The 24,481-nt window shown below is 43.1% G+C and overlaps 1 protein-coding gene across 6 annotated transcripts in view; it reads left to right on the plus strand.

The window, feature by feature from the left end:
• The window catches only part of AMBRA1 (autophagy and beclin 1 regulator 1), a 179,654-nt gene that overhangs the window by 61,226 nt on the left and 93,947 nt on the right, over positions 1-24,481 (plus strand). For 2 of the 6 annotated variants that reach the window (XM_080643224.1, XM_080643227.1), the window contains 4 exons: positions 5,020-5,106; positions 9,693-9,872; positions 20,957-21,037; positions 21,459-21,559. In XM_080643224.1, coding sequence (XP_080499350.1) covers positions 5,020-5,106; positions 9,693-9,872; positions 20,957-21,037; positions 21,459-21,559 — 449 coding nt within the window. The remainder of the gene's footprint in view (positions 1-5,019; positions 5,107-9,692; positions 9,873-20,956; positions 21,038-21,458; positions 21,560-24,481) is intronic. The other 4 variants (XM_080643228.1, XM_080643225.1, XM_080643226.1 and 1 more) reach the window with 2 other exon arrangements.

Below are 24,481 nucleotides of genomic sequence, written 5' to 3' on the forward strand. Positions count from 1 at the left end.
CTTGGGCCTGTTGATTTATTATCTTAGGTATCTACTGGTCTCCTATTATGTGTTAATTAGGATGTGAATTTTATGAAGATAAAAAGGTGACTTGGACCCAGTACCTGCTTTCATGTAGTGTGTGGTCCAGCAACAGAGATCAGACACAAGTAACTGCAGTACAAGGTGACTTGAGAAAAAGGCCTTTTAAGAGAGGTTTCAAAATGTAATGGAGCAGGGGTCCTCAAACTTTTTAAACAGGGGGCCAGTTCACTGTCCCTAAGACCGTTGGAAGGCCGGACTATAGTTTAAAAAAAAAACTATGAACAAATTCCTGTGCGCACTGCGGGCCCGGGACGAGTCGGCTGCTAAGCAGGACAGGCAGCGGCACCCGGCGGGCTGGATAAATGTTCTCGGTGGGCCGCATGTGGCCTGCGGGCCGTAGTTTGAGGACGCCTGTAATGGAGTATTGGGGAAGAGAGGGTTAACTTCTGGCTGGCAGAGTCAGGTATTTGAGCTGTGAAGGATTTTTACAGGTAGAGAGGGGGAAGAACTTTCCAGAAAGAAGAAATGGCTAAGCAAAGTACATAAATAGACAGTGAGGGTGTTTAGTTTAGCTAGAGCAGTGGTCGGCATACTGCGGCTCGCGAGCTGCGGTTTGCCGCTCTGTTGACTAATGAGTTTGCCGACCACTGGTAGGGGCTTAATCACAAGGAACAACAGCAGCCTGTAATTATTGGAATCGAGAGTCTAGGTCAGTGGTCGTCAAACTCATTAGTCAACAGAGCGGCAAACCGTGGCTCACGAGCCGCAGTTTGCTGACCACTGAGCTAGAGCAATGGTTCCCAAAGAGTGGCCAGGGATCTCTTAAGTCATAACTGAAATGCTGTTCTTTCTTTTTCACTTTTCATTCTTTCATGAGTGTTCAGTGGAGTTCTCTAGAGGCTACATGACCATGTAATGAGATTATTAGTATGTTCGCTAATGAACTGTGTGTTTGTGTATTAAATTTTTTTGTTTTAATTTTAAATATAGTCAATATCCTATATAATAAAAGCCTACTATGCTAAGTGTTCAGTCGTCCAGTCGGCTGTTCAACCAATCAAAGTGTAATATGCTAATGACATGCTAAGGCCACTCAACTGCTGTGCACTGACCACCGGGGGGCAGATGCTCTGACTGGTAGGTTAGCTTGCTGATGGGGTCTAGCTAATTGGGACTGGGTGAGATGGGCTGGACACACCCTGGAGCCCTGCCGCGGTCCCTCCCAGGCCCCATATGTGCACCGGTGGGATCCCTCGGCGTGGCCTGTGCCCTCTTGCAATCTGGGACCCCTCAGGGGATGTTGGAGAGCCAATTTTGGCCCGATCCTGCAGGCTAGTCTGAGGGACCCCACTGGTGCACAAATTCGTGCACCAGGCCTCTAGTTAGTAGATAAAACCCTATAAACAAAAGCTCTTCCAGGGGGTCCTCAATAATTTTTAAGACTGTTAATGGAGTTCTGAAACCAAAAACTTTGAAAACCACTGAGCTAGAGTATACAGTATATCCAGAAGGAATGAGAAATTTGGCTTTACAGCTTTGAGTGCCAAGCTGAGGAATTCGGGTTTTATTTCCTACGTAGAGGGGTGCTATTAGTTTGGGTTTAGCTCCCCTGAACTGAAATAGCAGATGTCACCCAGACTTCAAAGCCAGGCTGGGAAATTATATCATGGGCACCAGTGACATCTTAGCTTCTAGGCGCAGGCTTTTCATTTTAGGTCACTGAGTTCTGGCAGTTGTTTCCAGTGATTGGAGAAGATCTGAACATGTTTGTTGGTTTTAGGATATTGAAGGTTCTTTGCAAAAAGCTAACTGTAGGAGAGAAATCTCTTTCTTTGGCATTCCTAGGAGTTGTGATATTTACTTGTCTACAAACTCTTTCTTTATTCAACACCAATTGGAAAAGTATTTTTTATTCCTCAAGATAGTTCTTATGTTGTAGCTGTAGAGAATTTAATGTTTCATCAGTGCTATGTGGGGGTGAGGGGTATGTGCTAGTCATAGTAATTGGCTCTCCTGATTTCATGTATTAGCAGTTAAAATGTCACATATATATGACTTGCCAGTCCACTGTATTGCTTGGGGAGCAAATGGTGCCAACAGATCTGTAGTAAGTAGGCACAGGGGATGCATGTTCCAAAAGAACCTCATCAGGGACTCCCCAGAGACAAAGCTTAACATTTTGATTTTACTCTGATTTAAAGAAGTCTTTTAGTTAAGCTGGAAGTTAGGGTGGAAAGTAGACTTTGCAGGATTATAAAATGGAATCATTAAAAATGAAATAATCTAATTCAACTCTTCTAGTTCAAGACTCTCCTTTATAGGATTCCTAAAAAGTCATCTCATCTCTCTTAATACACTCACTCCTTGGCATAGTAAAGGGTCAGATTGGCTTTCTAACTTAGCAGGATCATTTTCTAGGCAGAAATACTTCAGGATAAATGTTGGTCACTCTGGAGGGTGCTCCTTGCCAAAGGGCCTCTGCTTCCTAAGCTGCCATTTATAGGATAACACAACAGGGCTCAGTGATGTTCAGAACTAAACTCCAGAGTCCTTTGGGATGGAAGAAGCTTCTGGGTGTTCCAGGGCAGTCAGCTGCTCCCAGATCTTGCTTCCATTCACCCTATTCCTATAGAACTAATTTATTAGTAATTAGTAAGTATTATTTATTTAAGATGGCATAAATGCCCTGAATACTATTCTCATAATTTCACTTTCCTTTTTTTCTCCAGTCTATGTACCTCTCGGTACCCCTTCCTCTCACATTCTGTATTTCAGGACTCAAAGACATGCTGTAGTTTTATGTGCCCTTGTGAAAGAAAAACAGCCCTGCTAATTAAACTGTGTCACACTATTATAAGAAGCATTCCAACTTCAAATACAGTAAATGTGGGGAGAAAAGTATGTCTTAGAATTGAAACACTATTTCTGCTGCTGTAAACAGTGATATCATATGAGGATTCAGGTTTTCAACCAGAGAGATGTATTTTATTTTTATTTATTTTAAAATATATTTTTATTGATTTTAGAGAATGAGGAAGGGAGATGAAGAGAGAGATAGATCAGTCGGTTGCCTCCTGCTCGCACCCTACTGGGGATTGAGCCTGAAACCCAGGCATGTGCCCTGACTGGAATTGAACCAGTGACTCTTGATACATGGGATGATGCTCAATCTACTGAGCCACACCTGCTGGGCAAGATATATTTTATTATTGTCTTCTCTTCCTCATCCTTAAATTGTATTCTCTCTTCACTGGTAGAATGGTTTAAAGCAGCCGTGGGCAAACTACGGCCCGCGGGCCGGATCCGGCCCGTTCGGCTGTTCTATCCGGCCCGCGGAGCCGAAAGAGCGGAGGGTTCTCTTGCTCTCCCCTCCGCTCCTTTACTTTGAATTTATATTAGTTCACACAAACACTCCATCCATGCTTTTGTTCTGGCCCTCCGGTCCAGTTTAAGAACCCATTGTGGCCCTCGAGTCAAAAAGTTTGCCCACCCCTGGTTTAAAGCATCAGTCGCCAATCGGTGGTCCGTGAGGTCCGAAAGGTTGGCGACCACTGGTTTAAAGTGTTTTAAGTGTGGGGATTATAGGCCTAGACTAGGTAGGAAACATCATTTAACAGTTGGTTTTCCTGGGTGGGAAAGGTAGCAAGCTAGGTTGACAGGGCCTCTGCTGTACCTCTTCTCCAGGCTGTTAGAGAAAATGCTTCCACAAGCCAGTTGCTGGGATAAAGTGACCACACATGACTATAGCTAAAGCCAGCTGGTTTTAATAACAATGAATTGAATTAACTCAATTGTAAAAGATTGGTAGCTGCTGTCCTTATTCTGCAGATCTGCTTTAAAGAGTCTGGCAGGGAGCCAGAGACCTGTTCCCAGAGAGCAAAATGCTGCCTGAGAAGAGCAATGTGCATTTCTTGCTGAGACCATTTCCTTAGGAACGTGTCCCATGTCAGGAGCCTGATTGACTGCCAAGGCACATTTGAATTGGGAAACAGTGTGGCAGACATGGCAGACTGGGGGGCCCATGGCCATGTTTATCAGATGTGTTTTTAACTGGCCTGTGTTGTACAAAAAAGGGAAAACTTTTAGCTAAAATTTAACAGGAGATTTTATGCAAAAGTCCAGATTTCTGACTACTCTTAATAAACAGTCAGGTCCACCAATACTGAGCCCACATTCTAGCTTGGAATCACAGTGGATACATACTCACTTTTACCTGCCTGGAGCCCAGAAGGTCCTGCACTATAGCATAGTGGTTTGAAGCATTTTGGAGTTGACAGACCTTCACTGGAATCTTAGTGCTATCACTGAATAGCTGTGTGGCACACAGCCCAGTATTCTCGTGTATATACAGTAATGCCTAACTTCCCAGGTGCTGGTGCTCTTTTACTCTTGAGTTACAGTTTTGAGACAGGTGGTTCAGGTGATTGGGAAGTATTGCATCAAAAAGAGTGCTCAATAAAATCTGTGTATCACATATGATCAGATGAACTTATGATTATATAATTAGCAATTTTTGTCAGTTGTTAAAAGAGTCCCAGACATTCTTTCTTACAAAAAAGGGTATGAGCAGAATAGATGAGTAGAAGATAAGGTGATGTGGATTAGGATGAAATGGAGGTGCTGAACACCAAGATAAATGTTGGCACTACAGGATAATCTCTAGTATGCCTAATTTCCCCCTCATGTGTTGATCCTAATCTATTTGTCACCTGGAGGTACTGCAAATAGAAATAAGATCATGTCTCTGAAGCACTTGTTCATTTTTCACTGAAGAGCAGTTCTACACAATACAGTGGCCATATCCAGTGTAGGAGCTCTGTAGCTCTTCACTTATTTATGTCTCTAAGTACTTGCAGGAAGGGTGTGATCCCAGATAGCAGGTGTTAGCTAGCTGCAAAGGGGGATGTTATTTATCTTTCCCCCCATTTTCCTTAATGAATGACCTCTGAGTTGGTAATTGACAGGGATTATTGCCATTTTTTTAATCTCTGCTAGGAGGCTGCTGGAGTCTTCCCTCATTTCATTATCCCGTTATGATGGAGCAGGATCCAGAGAGCACCCAATTTACCCAGACCCAGCGAGGTAAGGCTGAAGTGAGAAATGGCACTAGGTGGGGGGGAGGGGCTGCCCTTGGGGTTGCCAATTGCTGGAAGCCCCATTTTGTGCCTCTCTGGTCCTGGTGCTCTTTTACTCTTGAGTTACAGTTTTGAGACAGGTGGTTCAGGTGATTGGGAAGTATTGCAGGTAAGTGAACAGAAACTCTGGTGACAGAGTTGTGACTGAGCTCTTATCCTTTGGGGCTCATTTCTGTGAATGTGGCACTAGAGGAGGAACCTGGGGAGGCCACTGGCAGAGTCACAGGATAGAATATATTTCTTCTCTTCGATCAGTGAGACTGTTGCCATTCAGATGGACATCCAAAAGGGAAATAACAGTATTTATTAATAGGGAAATTACCTATAAATTCAAACATAAAGGAATCCTTCTTGCTCTCATTTGAGAGAGTTTAGAATATCAGAAAGCAGAAATCAAGCTCATTTAGTTGTTGAATTTTTTGAGACTATCTGAAGAAAGAGATGACTGACAAATGGAACTAAATATAACAAGTTGGAACTTCATTAAATGCTTGACTTATACTGATTAGAAGACATTTTAAAAATTCTTGAAGAGATTAAAAAAATTTCAAATGAGTTGAAGACCCGCCTTAACCTGATACTGGTAACTGAGTACCAAGTTTGGAGTGTTTGAGTTGATGAACATTTATAGTGAGAAGCCCTTTGGGGTTGTCACAGCTGGACTTACTGATTGTTAATGACCTAAAGAAGGGATAACCTGCACTTAAGCACATTGTGAGGCTCTGCCAAAAGAAAAGTGTTTATAATGGTGGGGTTGGCAAGTTAATACAGGTCACATAAAGCTAAATGAGCTTTGCTCTAGTTTAAGAATTGCAAGACTTAAAAACTTTAGACCAAGTTGATTCCAGTGATATTGAATGATCTTGTTGTTGGCACAGTTATGTCATGATACTGAGCATTCTTTCTGAGATACTAGTGAAAAGGTTCCCCATTATCCTCTTCATTTGGAATGGTGAATCCAAGGATCAGGGAACATGGGGATTGATGACTTTAAAACAGGTAGACAGCTTAGATGATTCTGAAGCAAGAACATTTATTTTAGTTTGTAATCATAATCAAAAGTAATAGTCCTAAATAAGAAAAGGAATATTTTCACATGAATCAAATACTCTGAAACACTGAGATAGAGAACTTCTTGTAGTTCTTTTAGGATAGCAGTGGGAATCTCATCCCCAGAACCTGACAGTTTACCAGTAATTCTTAAAGGCCATAACTTGTCCTCCTTTCATGTTATTTGTTCCTACTCAGAGAAACAAATAACAGAAAGTATCATACTTTATAGTGTTGGTGTTTTCACATTTCCCCTTTGAACACAAAATAGGTGTTTTTAAAGGGGAAGGTTTTCTTCCCTGAAGAAAACTTTAAGATTTATTAAAACATTTAAAATTTTTACTTGGAACACTTCAGAGTTTTATGGTTATCCAGCTCTTCAGTGGGAGGAGGATTGTTACCTCATTACTGGTGGTTTCATTTCTTTTTTCTCTTAGATTCACCCTGTGCACAGTATGTATAGGCCAGAGCCTTTGTGAGACATCGCAGCATTCAGATCCTTAGCTGCCCTCTGGATACCCAAAAAGACAAGGATAGGGATGTATTTGTAGTTAATAATTGTGCCAAGAATCCTTTTTAAAAAATCGTTGATGCCTAGTTTTATAGCTTAGGGCATGGTCGGCAAACTGCGGCTCGTAAGCCGCAGTTTGATGCTCTGTTGACTAATGAGTTTGCCGACTACTGTCACACTACCCTTTACCTCTTTGCACACAATATGCCACAATTGCCTAATCCTCACAGCTTCCAACTATATGGTAACATTTAGTCTAGTCCAGTGGTTGGCAAACTCATTAGTCAACAGAGCAGCAAACCGCGGCTCGTGAGTTGCATGTGGCTTGTGAGCCATGGTTTGCCGACCACTGGCTTAGGGGAATTTCTGTCCTGTCCAATATAATAAAAGGCTAATATGAAAATTGACCAAACGACCAGTCGTTATGATGCACACCACCAGGGGGCAGATGCTTACCACAGGAGATGCCTCTTGGTGGTCATTGGGCTGCCATAGGGGGAGCATTGGTAAGCCAGAAGCCGGGCTCACAGCTGGCAAGTGCAGCAGTGGCTCGCCAGCAGTGGCTCGCCAGCAGTGGCGGGAACCTCTCCTGCCTCTGCGGCAGTTGGACATCCCCTGAGGGCTCCTGGACTGTGAGAGAGCGCAGGTTGGGCTGAGACACCCCCCGCCCCCCGACCCCCACCCCGCTAAGTGCATGAATATCGTGCATCCGGCCTTTAGTAGTGAAATAAATAGTTGGGGTTACCTAGTGCTGAGATTGTGCCCCTGCACATGAAATAACTGTCTTATTGTCAGCTTCAACATTATTTCTGCCACTATCACCAATAATATTTGCAAAATTTTCCCATTAGTTAAGGTTGGTTATAAACTCAGGAATGAGTGTACTTGTGGTCACGTTTCAGAATCAATTCAAAAAAAAAAATCTTTATTCTCCTCTTGAAACTTTTTTACTTACCATTCTAGTCTGATTGACTTGAGAATTTAGGCAGTAATGGTTGATTTATGCTGGAAGGTGTTTTTTTTTTATGTATTCGGTAGATATAGGAACAACTCAATAGTATTGACTTCTATTTGTTGAAAATAGAGGATTCTTGATTGATTTTTGCAAACTGCATAGGAACAGGCCCAAATGAATAATGAAAGTTCTACAAGTTAAGACTTTCAAGAAATGATTCTTGTGCTCTCGTGATCTTGGCCAAAGCATCTGTTCATCCCATGCCGACCCGCTGTATAAAGATAGCTATATAAAGATAATTTGGACTCAGGTGCCAAATGCAGCATCTTGTTTCATAACATAGACATTTGAGTTCCAAAGATTGTCAGCTGGCCTGCTTGGGAATCCATTTGATGGTTGGCACAGGACCACCACCTCTAATGACAGTTATTTGAAAAGCAGCCTCAGTTCCTATAGCAGTTGACTCCAGGAACTCCTTTGCCCTGAGTCAGTAGATTTATTGAAGATTTGCCCAGAGACTTTGCCAGGGGTAATGAAAGGTCAGGCAGCAAGATGTTTGTAAATACTTTTCCTACCATTTGGATATAACTCCTTTATTTCCATTCTCAATCAGTCTTTCCAGGTTTCCATTAAAAAAAAAAAAATAGAGACATGCTTTTTTCCTTTTATATTTAAACATTATATAAGTTCAGGTCCTCAGTAATCCTCATTAGGATTGCTGTGTTCCCTTTTAATTTTTTGTTCTAAATACAGAAATATATTGCTTACATACGTATTAGTATATACATACCATTCTTCAATTTTTCCTCCATTTAAAATTATATTTTAGAGGGCTTTCATGTGTGCGTATAGGGATAATTTGTTCTTTTTAATAGCTATATAGTGTTTCTTTGTATGGATATAGTTTGTTTAATCTGTTAATGGGCATTTGGGGTGTTTCCCAGGTTTTCATTAATTCTAATCTCTCTGTTTGTATCTTTGTATCCTTGTGTATTTCTGTAGGCTAAAATTTCTAGTGGAATTGTTGAGTCAGTGTGTACCTCAGGCAGGTTTTAAGTCTGGAAATTTCTTAGTAATCCATTTAATACTATCATATAAAATATTCTACAGTTCGTCTCTCACACTCTCAGTTAATAGCCTCAAATTATGTAACGATGTTATGAAAGATGGAGTGAAAACTTGAGAAAGAAGGGAATGTGGCACGTTGTATGGGACACTTGATGTTTTCAAGGAATATGAAGACACTAACTAAGCAGCTGGAATTTACTGAGACTAGTCTAGTAAGGGAGAAGAAGAACAATGACTGTTGCCGTCTGTATTGCTCAGTCCCCATGTAGCCTCTGATGCTCTCTTGTAAGACAGAAAAATTTGTTTTTATCCTTTTGGGTTTTTCTGTTTTTCCAAGTATATTTTACTCTCAGTCTATATCTTCTGTTACAAATATCTCTGAATAAATTCTTAAAGGAGAGACAAGAGGCCCAGAGATCATTTTAAGGAGCTAGAACAAATCTGGAGTATGTTTGTTTGTTGGAGAAAAAAGGGGGTCCTGGTGAAAATGCCTGTCCATGCCTTCTTTGGTGATCTCAGGTTTCCTGTCTCCTGGCCTGCTTCCTCATCTAAAACGGAAAGAAGAGATGACTTATTGATGATTGCTGTGATCCCTTTATTTCTTGTATTTTTCGTAAGGATGATTGAGGGAATGCTGTGAGTTTTAAAGGGGTCCCTTAAGAGACTAAAAAGAAAAGTCCACTGTTATTCTCTTGGGAGGGGACAGCTGTTGATCAGATAAGGACTGATTAGACAGTCTCTTTGCCTTATCTCAGAACAGAAACATTGGTGGTAATCTGATAAGCATATTGTGCAGTACAAACCTCCTGGTGAGTTAAATGCCCTTTATTTTTCATGTCTCCGGATTCGTCTCAGCAGGGAGATGCCAGGGGAGAACTGGATTTACTGTCTTACACAGTTTTCCCCACATTAGTGCTAGTTTGTGTTTGTCCATCTCTGTCTCTCTCAGATTATCTCCTGCTGCATACTACGCTCAGAGGATGATCCAGTATCTTTCACGGAGAGACAGTATTCGCCAGCGCTCCATGCGCTACCAACAGAACCGGCTTCGCTCTTCCACCTCCTCCTCTTCTTCAGACAACCAGGGTCCATCAGTAGAGGGAACCGACTTGGAATTTGAGGACTTTGAGTAAGTACAGACTCAGCTTGCTTTCTTCCTTCTGCTCCCAAGCTGGGAGTGCTTCCAAGTTGGTCACTGTCTGAGCAGCAGTGGTTGACATTCTTGCTTCAAACCTTTAAGTTACTATTTATGAGTAATAGGATGGGGTGAGGGATGGAGGGTTAAAATGCCCTGGGCACGTCCATCTCTGGCAGTTGTTGCTGATTCACTGGGACCCGTGGGAAGAGGCCGTCCATTGGGCTCCAGGCCAGACTGGGAGAAGATGGCTGCTGTGCTTACTTCCCTTTTGTGTGAGCAGTGCCTGTGGAATGCATCTCGTGGACTGTCTTCACAACAGGGAGGCAGGAGGCTTGGTGTTTTTTTCTCTTAAGCAGAGTAGGTATTGAGAGATTAAAAAGAAAATACTCAGATTTTCTTAAAAGTTGGGTTCTCTTAGAACCCTTGATCACACTGGTACTTTGAGGTTTTACTCCTTTACCTAAACTTTCTCATTCTCCCTCCATCCCCAATAAGGATCCTTTGAAAGTTGCCTGTCAGGTTAATGTGGTGGGTTGCGAGGTGATTCCTTCCTCTTCTTTTAGTTGGTAGTTGTGGGACTGGGTGAGCTAAAGGAGCAGGGTCAGCCCCGGGCTCCAGAATTCAAGCTCCCCAATCTGACTTCCGGGTTTTGCCTTCACTGACATGGTGCTCCTGGCCTTTCTAGCCATTCATTGTTTCCATTCTGAAACAGCTTTTCTGGCTTGTATCAGATTGGACATTGACTTTTGTTTTGATTCCTCTTTTTTTGGTATTCTCAAACATGTAAAACAAGAGAGAGAAAAGGGTGGTTAAGTATTTTATTCCTCCTCTTTTACTGGCAGTATTGGAATAGGATAGCCTGTTGGTCATTTTTCTTTTTTCTTCTCCATCCTGACATAGCCTAGTCAGGTCTGGGATCTTAAGAGTTCTTGCCTCCTCTCATCCTTCTGTTTCGTTAGCTGAATGATTAATCGCCAGGCGCCATCTTGCAACAGAGCTTTAGGGTGTGTTTGAGCAATCTCTTTGCCAGAAAGAACTGAAAAGGTGGGAACACCCTTTGTACCAGTTCACCTTCCTGATGCGATCCTTAAAAGCACACTAGCAATTGTGTACTTGGAAGCAGAAGGAAGATTCATTTGTCTGAGGAAGATGTAAATGTGGAAGAAAGGCAGGGATGCTGTGAACACTGTGGTGTGGCAAGTGGAGCAGGCGCGGTGGCCTCTGTCATCGACTGAGAGAAGAGCCCAGCTACCCTGACTCTCAGCACATGTCATTTTTCCTTCCATCCACTCTAGGTGATGGTGGGTTCACATAGCAACAGTGAAGGGAAAGTGTCTCCAGTCCCTTAGCCAGGCAGACACCTGTAGTGAAATATGTTCCCCTGTAAATGGGATTATTTTTCCAGCATTGGGGTCTATTCAGGGAAGCAATTACAATGTACCCACCGAGGCTACTGGGACTTGGTGCAGCTCAGGAGACTCAGTAATCCTGGGTGGCTCTGGGAGTCGGTGCAGATTGCCTAGGCCCCTCTCCATGCATGCTTGGAAGACTGTGTTATCCTCTGCAATGGTGGGGCGTGGGGCTCATGCCTTTGAGCTGAGTCTTGCCTCGTGACTTGTCCTTCACAATGGAGTTCTGGGTTAGTTAAAAATGTTCTGTTCTCATCTTACCTTCTCTTTCTTCTGCTACCACCTCCTCCCTTTCCTCTTCCTTCCCCCTCGATTTCCTATGTCAGACTGCCTCCTCCTTGTGCTCCCCACAGCCCACCTGTGCTCTCACCTCCCCTCGACTTCAGCACGACCTGAATTTACATCGCCTCTTCACCTTCCTTGCACTGATTGACTTAAACTGTTGTTTCCTAGGGGGTCTTGTGGTGTTCCCTGGTTAGTAAAGGTGGGCTGATTTCTCTAATGCCCTGCTAAAAGTCCCTCTCTTTGGTGTTTGCCTTTCTTTTTGGGCTGATACAGACTGTAATTTTTTTTTTAATAGCAGCTATGAATTTGTCACCTCAGTATTAGTAGTCTAGGTGTTCTGGTGAAGGGTGTTGCTGGTTGGTCAATGCTCATTTACATCTGTTCATTCTGTCGGCATCCATCCTTGCCCTCTTCCTCCCCACTCACCCCCACTGTAAACTGAGTGCTGCTTGTGGTTGCTCCTCTTCACTTAATATCAAAATACTCTGAGGAGGGAGTGAGGGAGAAATTAGAAAATATGCTAGCGCATTTTAATTTCTCAGTCTCCGTCCTTTCCTTTAATTTTAATAACTAGAAGGAAAATCAGAGACGTGTACAGCCATAATTTATATTTTTTTCGAGTAAGTTAGACATGGCTTGAAATCCTGCTAACACACTTAGGTTACCATGAAAAGAAACTGTTCATTGAATCTCCTCACCTTCACAGCATATCCTGCTTTTGCCTTTGCCACCCCACTTTGACCTCTTCAGTTTGCTTCCATTTGCTAAGGCTTAGATCATTTTGTCATTCTCTAGCTTGTCCCATCCAGGTGTACAGAGTCCCCAGAAAATGAAGGGGAGCCATTATTCAGATCCATCATTTTGATTCTCTTTTATCATCCATTGAATGAAAGGTATCAGTTATAATTTTCTTATGTATACTAACTTATAACATATAAAACATTTGTAGTATATATAAATATATTAATATAATATATATGTTTAAATTTTTGTTTAATCCTTATAATAATGCAATGAGATATTTACTTTTTTTGTTGTTTGTTCGTTTTCAAGAGGAAGGGAGAGGGAGAGATAGAAACATCACTGATGAGAGAGAATCATTGATCAGCTGCCTCCTGCACGCCCCCTACTGGGGATTGAGCCTCAACCCAGGTATGTGCCCCATACCAGAATTGAACCTGGGACCTTTCAGTCCGCAGGCCAATGCTCTATCCACTGAGTCAAACGGGCTGGGGTGAGATATTGACTTCTTTGTGGTATTCTAAGTGATGATACTTCACCAAAATCAGACATTCCTACGATGAGAGAATAGGAAAGTCATATTTAGTATCTTGACTATTACTGTCCTGCAGATTTAAAGCCCTTTAAAAGTGATGTACAGCCAGTCCTAGCTGGTTTGTCTCAGTGGATAGAGTGTCAGCCTGGGGGCTGGGGGTTCCTGAGTTCAATCCAGTCAGGGGCACACATGGGTTGTGGGCTCGATCCCTAGTGGGGGGGATTGCAGGAGGCGGCCTATCAATGATTCTCTTTCATCATTGATGTTTCTGTCTCTCTCCTTTCCTCTCTGAAATCAATAAAAATATTAAATAAATAAATAAATAAAAGTGATGTACAGCCATAATTGGGCTCTTGTTCCATGAGCTTTCCGTGGAACAAGACTGTCTAGATTTATCTCTAGGGATGATAGCTTTAAATATTTTTTTTTTTATTGAATTTTTTTACAGAGAGGAAGGGAGAGGGATAGAGAGTTAGAAACATCGATGAGAGAGAAACATCGATCAGCTGCCTCCTGCACACCTCCTACTGGGGATGTGCCCGCAACCAAGGTACATGCCCTTGACCGGAATCGAACCCGGGACCCTGCAGTCCGCAGGCCAACGCTCTAGCCACTGAGCCAAACCGGTTAGGGCTAGGGATGATAGCTTTAAAGGTTGGTCAGCATCAGGTTAAATTTTCTATTCCTTTGTGGCCTGGATTAATGACCATCTTCCCAGGCAGGTATCTTCTCCTGCCATTCACCTCTGTCTGGGGGAAGGATTGAGACTGCAGGTTCCCTTTGTTTGTCAAAATGCACAAACAGGACATCCAGAAATCCGCTGTCAGCAGGTCTGTCCTGAAACCCTCAGCATCCATCTTTGCATAAAGATGTTCACAAGCAGGGTAAAGGTGTGTCTGCCTGCTAGAATGTAGATGGCAAAAAAGCATAAGATAAATTCCAGTTTTCACTTTTACTATCCCTTTGGAGAGAAGAGGGAGGTTTTTGTGAAGCCCAGGTTAAGTGCTATGTCCCAGTAGTTGCTAAAGCCCATAAAAGAGGTAGTGTACAGTATATGACTGGATGACTATTGCTTCAGCTATCCTTGCCCCTTCCACATCTTATCTGTTACTCCAAATGTACTTATGATCCCAGCTTATGTCCTTCCCTTTCTGACTCTTTGTAATTCCTTCGCCTTTTAAGGCAAAGGAGTGATACCTGAGCTCATGACAGTCAGAACTATAGAACCTTCCTATTAGATCAGTCACAAATATTTCCACTACACATACTAGCCACTAGGCATTTGCATTCAATATTTTTTTATTTTAATTTTTTTTAAAATATATTTTATTGATTTTTTTACAGAGAGGAAGGGAGAGGGATAGAGAGCTAGAAACATCGATGAGAGAGAAACATCGATCAGCTGCCTCCTGCACACCCCCTACCGGGGATGTGCCCGCAACCAAGTTACGTGCCCTTGACCGGAATCGAACCCGGGACCCTTGAGTCCGCAGGCCGACGCTCTATCCACTGAGCCAAACCGGTTTTGGCTAATTTTTTATTTACAATTGATATTCTCAACTTCTTAAAAATTATTGCTAGCACAGAAAAGAACAAGTGCTACATTCAAGTTGTGACACTAGGCCAGCCGTGGGCAAACTACGGCCCGCGGGCCGGATCCGGCCCGTTCGGCTGTTCTATCCGGCCCGCAGAACCGAAAGAGCGGAGGGTTCTCTTGCTCTCTCCTCCGCTCCTTTACTTTGAATTTATATTAGTTCACACAAACACTCCATCCATGCTTTTGTTCCGGCCCTCCGGTCCAGTTTAAGAACCCATTGTGGCCCTCGAGTCAAAAAGTTTGCCCACCCCTGCACTAGGCTGTACTCCGGAAAAACATTTCAGTGAGAATTCTAGTCTTTCAGCCTTATGATGAAATCTCTTTAGGTCTATTACATTTATTTTCTTAATTCTTCTAATTAACTGGCTCGCTTTACCCAGAAATTCATATTGTGATCTAATGTGCAAAAATGTTTCGTTTGAGAATGACAGTCATTTCTGGGCTGGAGATGGGTTCCTGTTTCTCAGTTTGACATGCTGCAATACAACATACACATGTACAGGGGAGCATCCTGCAGCCAGGACTTCTCCTTTTATGGTCCCCTTGCTAGACACCTTCTGGCAAAGTCATTAAAAGGTCTTCTTGGTATATGATGTAGTTGAGGGGTGTTCTGAAGGCTGTTACTCAGCTCTGCCTTCCGATTGGGTGTGGCATAGGGGCAGTTGCTTGTCTTTAGTTCAGAATGTTATATTCTCCATCTGCCCTTTTGGCATAACAGAAATTTAGTTGAGCCATGACAAAGAAAATATGTCAGAAATCAGGTCATACTACTCCTATCATCTGTCATCGAAATCTGACAGCTTTGTGAGACTCATACTTCAAGCTCCTGTGACTGGGAATTCCAGTAGAGCAAAGCCAGCCATATGTCCTTGGTAGTACTTACTCCTGCTCTCTCTTCTGTGCCCAGAATTTCTAGGACCCCTGGGGGAGTCAGTGACTACTAATAGCAAATACATAACTTGTAGCCAAGAAAGGGAAGGGTAAATCTTCAGAGGGAGATGTTGTCTACTTTATTTTGAAACAGAGTTGCCTTTGTTTCTTCCTTTGACTTACAAACATAGACTCTTTAATATTAGAAGTGCAAGAGAAACTTGAAGGAAACACTGTAACATTGCTAGAACCTGCTAAAGCAATGATCGAGAATCAGGCAACTAACTACATTTGTTGAGTGGTGGTATTGTACAGAAATTTAAGAAATAGTTCTTAAAATGTGATGAGATAAGAAACTGTTCCCTTCCTTTTTACAAGAGAGTTTTAAATAATTTCATTTACTTGATTTTTGTGGTGGCTGATTGTTTTTACAGGGTGGGCTTACAAAAGAGAAAGATTTAAGTCTTGAAATAGGACCTTTCTCTAATTATGCTTAGGAGAAAGGTAAATAAACACAGTCATGGAAACATGAAACAGCATGGAATATTTCAGGGATTCCCTTGTTGCTTAGTATGGCTAGACCAGGGGTGGGCAAACTTTTTGACTCGAGGGCCACAATGGGTTTTTAAACTGGACCGAGGGCCAGAACAAAAGCATGGATGGAGTGTTTGTGTGAACTAATATAAATTCAAAGTAAAGGAGCGGAGTGGAGAGCAAGAGAACCGGATAGAACAGCCGGATCTGGCCCGCGGTCCGTAGTTTGCCCAAGGCTGGGCTAGACTGTAAAGTCCAAGATGTGTGGTAGATGAGCCTGCAGAGTTAAAGTAGTCCTAGATCTTAGAGAGCCTTCTGTGCCTTACAAGGGCAGCAGGGGCGGGGGGTGGAGGGGGCAGTGAACTTTATTCCGTAGGTGAGAGGGAACCCTTGAAGAGTTGTAAGCTATGGAATAACATGATTGGATTTTTATGTAAGTGTCTTACAAGATAGACTGTTAACAGATACCACTGAAGTACAGGACAGTGTTTGGGGAGAGTATTTGGGGAGCTGAGAGAAGGCTTCATGGATTTCAGCTGGGTGTGAAGGCTGCATAGGACTTTGATGAATTGATATGGAGGATGGGGCTAGGGAAGGAGAGTCTAGAAAGGAGGTTCCTTAAACAAAAAGCCCAGAGATTGGAGATTTACAGGGTTTATTTGAGGACCCTGAATAGAGCTATTGAGTATTTATAATATGAGGGAGAAGATCAAAAAAGGCTGAACTATTGAGGGCCTGGAGTGCCTGGCTAAGAAGTTTTTGCTTTATTTTTGTCTGGGATATCCATTAGTCAATATGTATGTTAGGCTAACTGTGACAGCACTGGTTAGGGTGACCTAAAGTGACAAGTATGTGGATGCAGGAAAACCAATTTGAAAGCTGAGGGCAAAGTACAGGCGAGAACACATGAGGACTGATAACTATTGACTAGGGGACAATTCTGAGTTCTATTTGTTATTTCTCCTTGGGCAAGTCCCTTGCCCAATCTGGGCCTCAGTCTGATCTGTACACTGAGATTAGATTATCTCTGAAGTTTCTTTTAGCAATAAAGTTCTTGGATCTTTGTTTGAGTTAACTATCTTAGGAGAATTTCCCTTGCACGCAGCAGACTTAGAATAATGAAAAGTCTCAGAAAAGTGAAGGAGACTTCATGAGGATTAGAAATAGGATATCTGGTACCTGTAGCGCCCTAAACATTTATAAAATATATGCCTACCTAAAGTCTAGCTCTTTACTGAGGATTTGGAGCCTATTGCTTAGAAACATAATATTGCTTGGCAGTTTTAGAATTAGTATTCTTTCTGTGCAAGTAAAATATATATGAATATTTATTATGAAGAATGCAAGAGAGAAAGGAAGTGTACTGTGTTTGGATTGTGCCTGGGTTTAGAATGGGAAAATACAGAAGGAAAGAATTAAACACTCAAGACAGGATGTGAGGGCGATCTGGCTGCGACATCTGTCACCCCATTGATCACCAGGGTTGATTCGGCTGATCTGGCTGGCTAGGCGGGTGTCCCCCTCCTCCCTCACCGATCCATGTGCGTCCTTCCCGAAGCTGTGTGCTTGGTCAAAGAAGACAGCCTTCCCCCCAATGGAGAGGACCGGTCTTCGGTCAAAGGAATACGAGTAGCTGCGCTCCCCTGCTAGAACCTCCAAAAGACTCAAGACAGGAGAAGGGGGAAAGGAGGACATAACCACTTAGAGATACATTTATTTTTTTAACATAAAATGCACAATAGGAATATGATTTTCATAATGTATGCAATGAAATTAAAGGTAGAATAAGCAAGGAGAGGAATTTGTTAATAGTAATTATCTGTTATGTCACTATTCCTTGGAGAAAAATTAAGGCTTTGTTGTTTCAAGAGACCTATGCTCTTAGGTGTCCTCTTTGAATGTTATCGGCTGGGACTGTGCCCTGCCCCCAGAAATCTAAGCACTTGCCTGTTTGCACAGTCTGGCACTAGAGACTGGGGCCTCAGTTCCTCATAGCACCCAGGTAAGGAAAGGTCTTGTCCAAGATCACTGTGCCATCCAGGGACAGGAATTGCAAACAGGCCTTCTTTTGTCTGAAGATTGAAGAGAAACAAAAGAGCATAGAGAAACAAATATATCCTATCTAATAAAAGAGTGATATGCAAATTAACCATCACTCCGCTACACCCACCGGCCACGCCCACCGGCCAATCAGGAGCGAATATGCAATTAAACCCAACCAAGATGGCTACGGCCACAGAGAGCAGGAGGGAGGCTTGGGTTTCCCCAGCAATGGAGGAAGCCAAGCTTTCCACCTGCCCTTGCCAGCCTAGGCCTCCACTCAAGGCTACAAAGTTTCAGTGATAGAAGATACATAAATCCAAGCAGAAATGGCCGCAGCCACTGAGCTGGAAAGAGCAGAAGGCTAGGGTTGCCCCTGGCGATGGAGGAAGCCAAGCTTTCCACACACCCTAGCTGGCCCAGGCCTCCGCTTAAGGCTACAAAGTTTCAATTATAGAAGATACATAAATCCCAATAGAAATGGCTGCCGCCACGAAGCAAGCAGAAGGCTTGGCTCCGCTCCAGGCTACAAAGTTTCAATTGTAGAAGATAAATAAACCCCAGATACCAGGGCCTCCGCTTGGGTCGCCAGGGGGCGTGGCCGGCCTGCAAACCACCACAGGCCCCTCGCCCAGGCCGCCCCACACCTCAAGGGAACCCCCACCCTGATCCGGGACACCCTTCAGGGCAAACCAGCTGGCCCCCACCCGTGTACCAGGCCTCTATCCTATCTAATAAAAGAGTAATATGCAGATTGACCATCACTCCAATACACAAGATGGCTGCCCCCATGTGGTCAAAGATCCTGCCCCCATGTGGACACAAGATGGCTACCACAAGATGGCCAGCAGGGGAGGGCAGTTGGGAGCAATCAGGCCGGCAGGGGAGCAGTTAGAGGGAGATCAGGCAGGCAGGCAGGCACGCAGGTGAGCCATTAGGAGCTAGCAGTTCCAGATTGTGAGAGGGATGTCCAACTGCCGGTTTATTTTGCCGGCAGTTGGACATCCCCCAAGGGGTCACAGATTGGAGAGAGTGCAGGCCGGGCTGAGGGACACTCCCCTCCACCCACCCCCGTGCACGAATTTCATGCACCAGGCCTCTAGTGTGTGTGTGCGTGTGTGTGTGTGTGTGTGTGTGTGTGTGTGTGTGTGTGTATACACACACACATACACACACATACATATATATGGTGTCCCCTCAAAAAGTATACACACATTTTTGAATAATTATAAAGGCAGTGTTTATTAAAATACATTTCATTTCAAAATTGAGCTATCATGTATATATGTATGTATTAATTTTCATATATATATATATATATATATATATATATATATATATATATATCTTGTCTCTCTTCTGCCTCTTCCTTGATCTATAGAATTTTTAAATCAAGGGGGAATGTATGTTAGGGAAAACAATAGTATGCTTTTTCTTTTGGGAAAATAAAAACCAAGTATTGACTTTTAATGGTTCAGCTTCCAATATCCCTGGTATTGATTTGTCTTTAAATGTTCAGCATCCAGTTCCACCAAGATATGAAAACCTTTTTTAGGCTTTTGTTTCTGGCTTGTAAAGCTCCCAATGGTCCATAAGCCAAAGTGTTGTCTTAATTTTGGTTCCAGGGCCAGTTTGAAGATTATCTTATTAAGTTGAAGATAATCTAAAGGTAGAATTAAGAAATATCCCAAATCAGTCTCTCAGGGGTTCATTTATTTTGTGGAGTTTGGTTAAGCAGCTAATTAACTGCTATGGCCAGCCAGTGCCCTTTGGCTTGTTGTTCCTTTGATGCATTGGAAACTAAGCCACGTGAAGTCTCTGCCCTCTCTTTTCTTGTAGGAAGCAGTGAAATGTAGTGCAATGAGCAAGGGCTTCAGAGTCAGATCTTCCTTGAATCCTGCCTCAGCCACTTACTAGTTGTGTGACTTTGGGCACTTACCTCTCTTGTCCTTAGTTTCTTTATCTGTAAAATATAGCTAATAATACCTCTTGGAATAGCTAAAAGTATTAAATCGGATAACATATTAATAACCTTTGTATTAGAATTTAGTAGATATTCCATAAAAAATGGTTATTACAGACTGTAAAGAAAACACCTAGACTTTTTTCTTTTTACTCAACTGACTTATATTGGTATTGTCAAATAATTCTTTGTCATTGTCCGTTTTTCAGTCTCTAAAAGAAAGGACTACTTAGTGTCTTTCACTTATTAGTGATTTTTCCACACCAAGGACCTAAACAGATTCATTGAAAGATAACTATTTTTTGGATAAAATTAATGAGGGAAGTTTCCCTCCTTCAAGATCCCCAAAAGCCAAAATTTCTCTTTATCTTTCAACTTAGAAAAAAGTATCCATTCCAGATCCTTTAGAAGATCTAAGCCTGGCTTCAGTTTCAGAAGCAGCAGAGACCTTATTAATTCAAGAAAAACCCTCCTCTGAACCGCATCCAGCACGGCCAGGGGTGAACCTGAGGAGGGGCAGTGAATGATTAAAGAAAACAGATAAGAGAATATAGTTGGGGCTAGGTAGGATCATTGTGCCTGGATGAGGAAACAGTGACACAGCCTGTAAGCCGAAGCTTTATTTTATAGTCAGGTCACACAAAGCAAAACAAGGGGAGTGGTCAGCATGTTGAAAGAGTTTCAAATCTATTTTGTTACTCAAGCCTTGTTTTATCAGCACTTGCTGCACCTCCCATAACCCATTAGCTACCTAGGAACAAGGGAGGGCTGTAAGGTCAAGCTTAATTGTGTTAGGAGGGCTCTGCCCTCCAAGCTGGGACTTGTATGTGGCTCTGCCACAGGTCAGTCCGAGGCTTGACCTTATAGCCGCTCCCTACACTCTTCCTTACTGAAATAAATACTCCTGGATCATTTAGTTGAGGTACTCCAGAAATAAAGTATATGAATGTGCTACCCAAATTAGTAAGCAAACAGATCACTGATTTCTCTGGGGTCTTCCCCTAGGTGTAGGAATTTAGTTTGGGGGATGCTCGTTTTTTGCGCTGGTGGCTGATTCTGCTTTAGTGACTCTCTTATGTGCAGTCTTTTTGTTTCCTCCAGGGACAATGGTGACAGATCCAGGCACCGAGCTCCACGCAACGCCCGGATGTCTGCGCCTTCGCTGGGACGCTTTGTACCAAGGTAAGAACTGGATAGTTAGCCTTTATGAGAGACATTTATGAAGGAGCCTTTATGAACGCCTGGGATTTAGTTTTTAAACCTACTTTTTGGTCTTTGGACTGTCCATATCTGGAATTATTTTCTAGTGAGCCTATGATCCTGCTACCTAAAGACTTTACAGGAGATGATTGGCCACAGTAAAAAGAGAGAATAGTGGTATTGAGAGCATCCTGTTCAAGAATAAAAGCCCTGGGAAACTTTAGAAGAAAGATCAAGAAGGAGGTACAATTCTGTGAATGTACAAATCCTAGGAATTTTTACTCCACTCTGGGCTTCTCTGGATTCCTAGGTCTAGTGGATCCGTTAGCATTGCTTCATAGTATATCTCCCTTGTTTTATGGTCGTCTTTAGTAGGCTTTTCACATGTGATTCCTTCTTGTAGGCGTTTCTTGCTGCCTGAGTACTTGCCTTATGCTGGGATTTTTCATGAACGTGGACAGCCTGGCTTGGCTACTCACTCTTCTGTTAACAGGGTCCTGGCAGGTAAGGAAATGTTTCTTTGGATTATGAAAATTTGAAGGGGCAGGGAGCCAGGTAAAGCTTTGCCCTCTTTTACTTACATTGATTTGACAGCATCTTGCCACCTGGACAAAAACTGTTTTGAGGTGTACTCAATTCCTTACTTCAAAGCAAGAAACTGCAAGATTAAAGAAAGCTGTTTCTCTTGCATATTCCTACTTCCTTCAAACATCTTTCAAATCCCGCCCCCTTCCTATCTCCCACTCCCCATTGAAACCATTTTTTTTCTTAATCTAGCAATTAGATTTTGGCTGTTGAATGATAGCAGTGTCTTGTTCAAGTTTCAGTTGGTGAGATACTCCTGAGCCAGATCCTGTGATTTAATTAGGGGCTTAATGCATACTTCTCCTACCCTTTGCTACTGGCAGCACATGGTGTTTCCAGGCACTGTGGAATCTTCTAAGAAAGGAGGAGAGACCCATAGAGCTGGCTCAGAAATCTCCACAGAACAGAAATGGGCTGGATAAGCCCAATTGAGGCAATTTTATGTAGCTGAAGAGCTTAGTGACATGGACTAAGATGCGCATGATGCAACTGAGCTCTGAGACATAGGGTGTGCTGCTGCTTCTGGGCAGTCTGAAGAAGGAAATAAAGCAGAATTCTTTTTTTTTTTCTGACAAAGGTTATTTCTCCATCACACTCTTTTCCTCCCTTCCCACCACATCTACTGCCAACTTGTAAATTTATGTATGTGAAGGCATAAAAGGTATAAAAATCAAGTCATGCCCTAACCAGTGTGGTTCAGTTGGTTGAGTGTCATCCCGTTTTTCACTCTCCCTTCCTCTAAAATCAATGAAATATTTTTTAAAATCAGGGCATTTAAATATATCTTTATTTTTTTTTAAGTGTATCTTTCATAAGCAATGCTTATGTTTTGGAAAATCTGGGCCACATGATGGGTAAAGGTAAGGATCTGTATGTGAGCCAGTGGTACTGTCAGGTGGGAGAATGTGACTTCTTTTTTTAATTTCAGAGAGCAAGGAAGAGGGAGAGAGAGAATCATTGATGAGAGAGAATCACTGATTGGCTGCCTCTTGCACCCCGCACACTGGGGATCGAGCCCGCCACCCAGGCATGTGCCCTGATTGGGAATCAAACCATGACCTTCCTGGTTCATAGGTCAGTGCTCAACCACTGAGCCATGCTGGTTGGGCTCCACTGATTTTTAGAGAGAGGGAAAGACAGGGAGAAATATCAGTGTGAGAGAAACACATCAATTGGTTGCCTCCTGCACGAGCCCTGACCAGGACCCAGGCTGGGAAGGAGCCTACAACTGAAGTACATGCCCTTGACCAGACCCTGGGACCCTTCAGTCTGCAGGCTGACTCTCTATCCACTGAGCCAGACCGGCTAGGGCAGCGGTTTGCTGTTCTGTTGACTAATGAGTTTGCTGACCACTGGACTAGACTAAATGTTACTGTGTAGTTGGAAGCTGTGAGGATTAGGCAATTGTGGCATATTGTGTGCAAAGAGGTAAAGGGTAGTATATGACAGTGGTCGGCAAACTCATTAGTCAACAGAGCGGCAAACCGACCACTGGGCTAGGGTGAGAATGTGATTTCTAATGAAGCTGCTATGACAGCTGGAAGGCATGGGATCTGGCCTCCCCTGAACAGTATCCTTGACCCAACGTCAAGGCCTAGAATTCCCAGAAACATTCGTGCTTTCTCTGTTGGAGATCAGGACTTCTTAGGGCCAGGCTTGGCTGGGAGCATACTATACCATGGTCTCCTGACAACCTCATCTGAGGAGGTTTCTGGCCCGAGTTGGTAAACAGATCCCATGGCTCTGTTTCTCCTTGCTTGTCACTTCGGGTGGGGACATGTGGAAGCTCTTCGCTGGCAGATAATCACTTGCTGCCAGACTGTACTATGGAACTCTTCTCCACCCTTCTTTGTTCCAGACATCTGTCTCCACCACCCCACACAGCACCTCCTGCTCCTCTACTGCTGGAGAAATCTCTGTTTCCTGGCATTTAGTTTTTTTGGAACAGCTGTATGTTATTTTTTCCTCTTTTGATTTAATAACTCTACCTTTATTTTCTGTTCCCTACTTTATGCCCAGAGGTCTGACCCCAAGTGACCCTTATGGATACATTTGAATATTGGGGTTGTGTTCCAGCAGCCAGTTGTTTCTACTAAGAAAAGTTCTCTAACGAAGATAGAAAGGGCCACGTGGGGAAGGAAATCTAGATTTTTTTAAAGAATGTCATTCTTGAGTTAGATTAGCGTATGGTTTCTATTCATAATTAAACTAGCTTCTCCCATCTTCTCAAGATACATGTTACATAGTGCCCATTGCTCTTTTCTTAAAAGCCTTCATTATTTGTAGCCTAGAGGCCCAGTGCACGAAATTCGTGCACTCAGCGGGGATGGGGGGGCGTCCCCTCAGCCCGGCTTGTGACCTCTCGCAGTCTGGGAGCCCTCAGAGGTGCGGGGAGCCGGCCTAAGCTGTCAGTGGGACATCCTTAGTGCTGCCTCAGAGGCGGGAGAGGCTCCTGCCACCGTTGCTGTGCTCGCCGCTGTGGGCCCCGCTTCTAGCACACTGACCACCAGGGGGCAGCTCCTGCACTGAGCGTCTGCCACCTGGTGGTCAGTGCGCGTCATAGCTACCAGTCGTTCTGCCGTTTGGTCGATTTGCATATTAGCCATTTATTATATAGGATATTTGGATGTCTCAACAGTTTCTATTGACAATTGTCTTACCTTGTATTTCTATTGAGAAAAGTTCAATAATAACAACAACAGCAACCAAAGAAAGCCTAACATTGAGTGCTTGCTGTATATGAAACCATAGGGAGTGGTTTAAGTGCTTTTTCCCAGGAATTTCATCTCTCTCATAGTAATCAATCTTATGAGATGAGTGCTGTTATCTAACAGTAAAGGA

Source organism: Plecotus auritus, assembly GCF_963455305.1.
Source record: "Plecotus auritus genome assembly, chromosome: 9".
NCBI lineage: Eukaryota > Metazoa > Chordata > Mammalia > Chiroptera > Vespertilionidae > Plecotus > Plecotus auritus.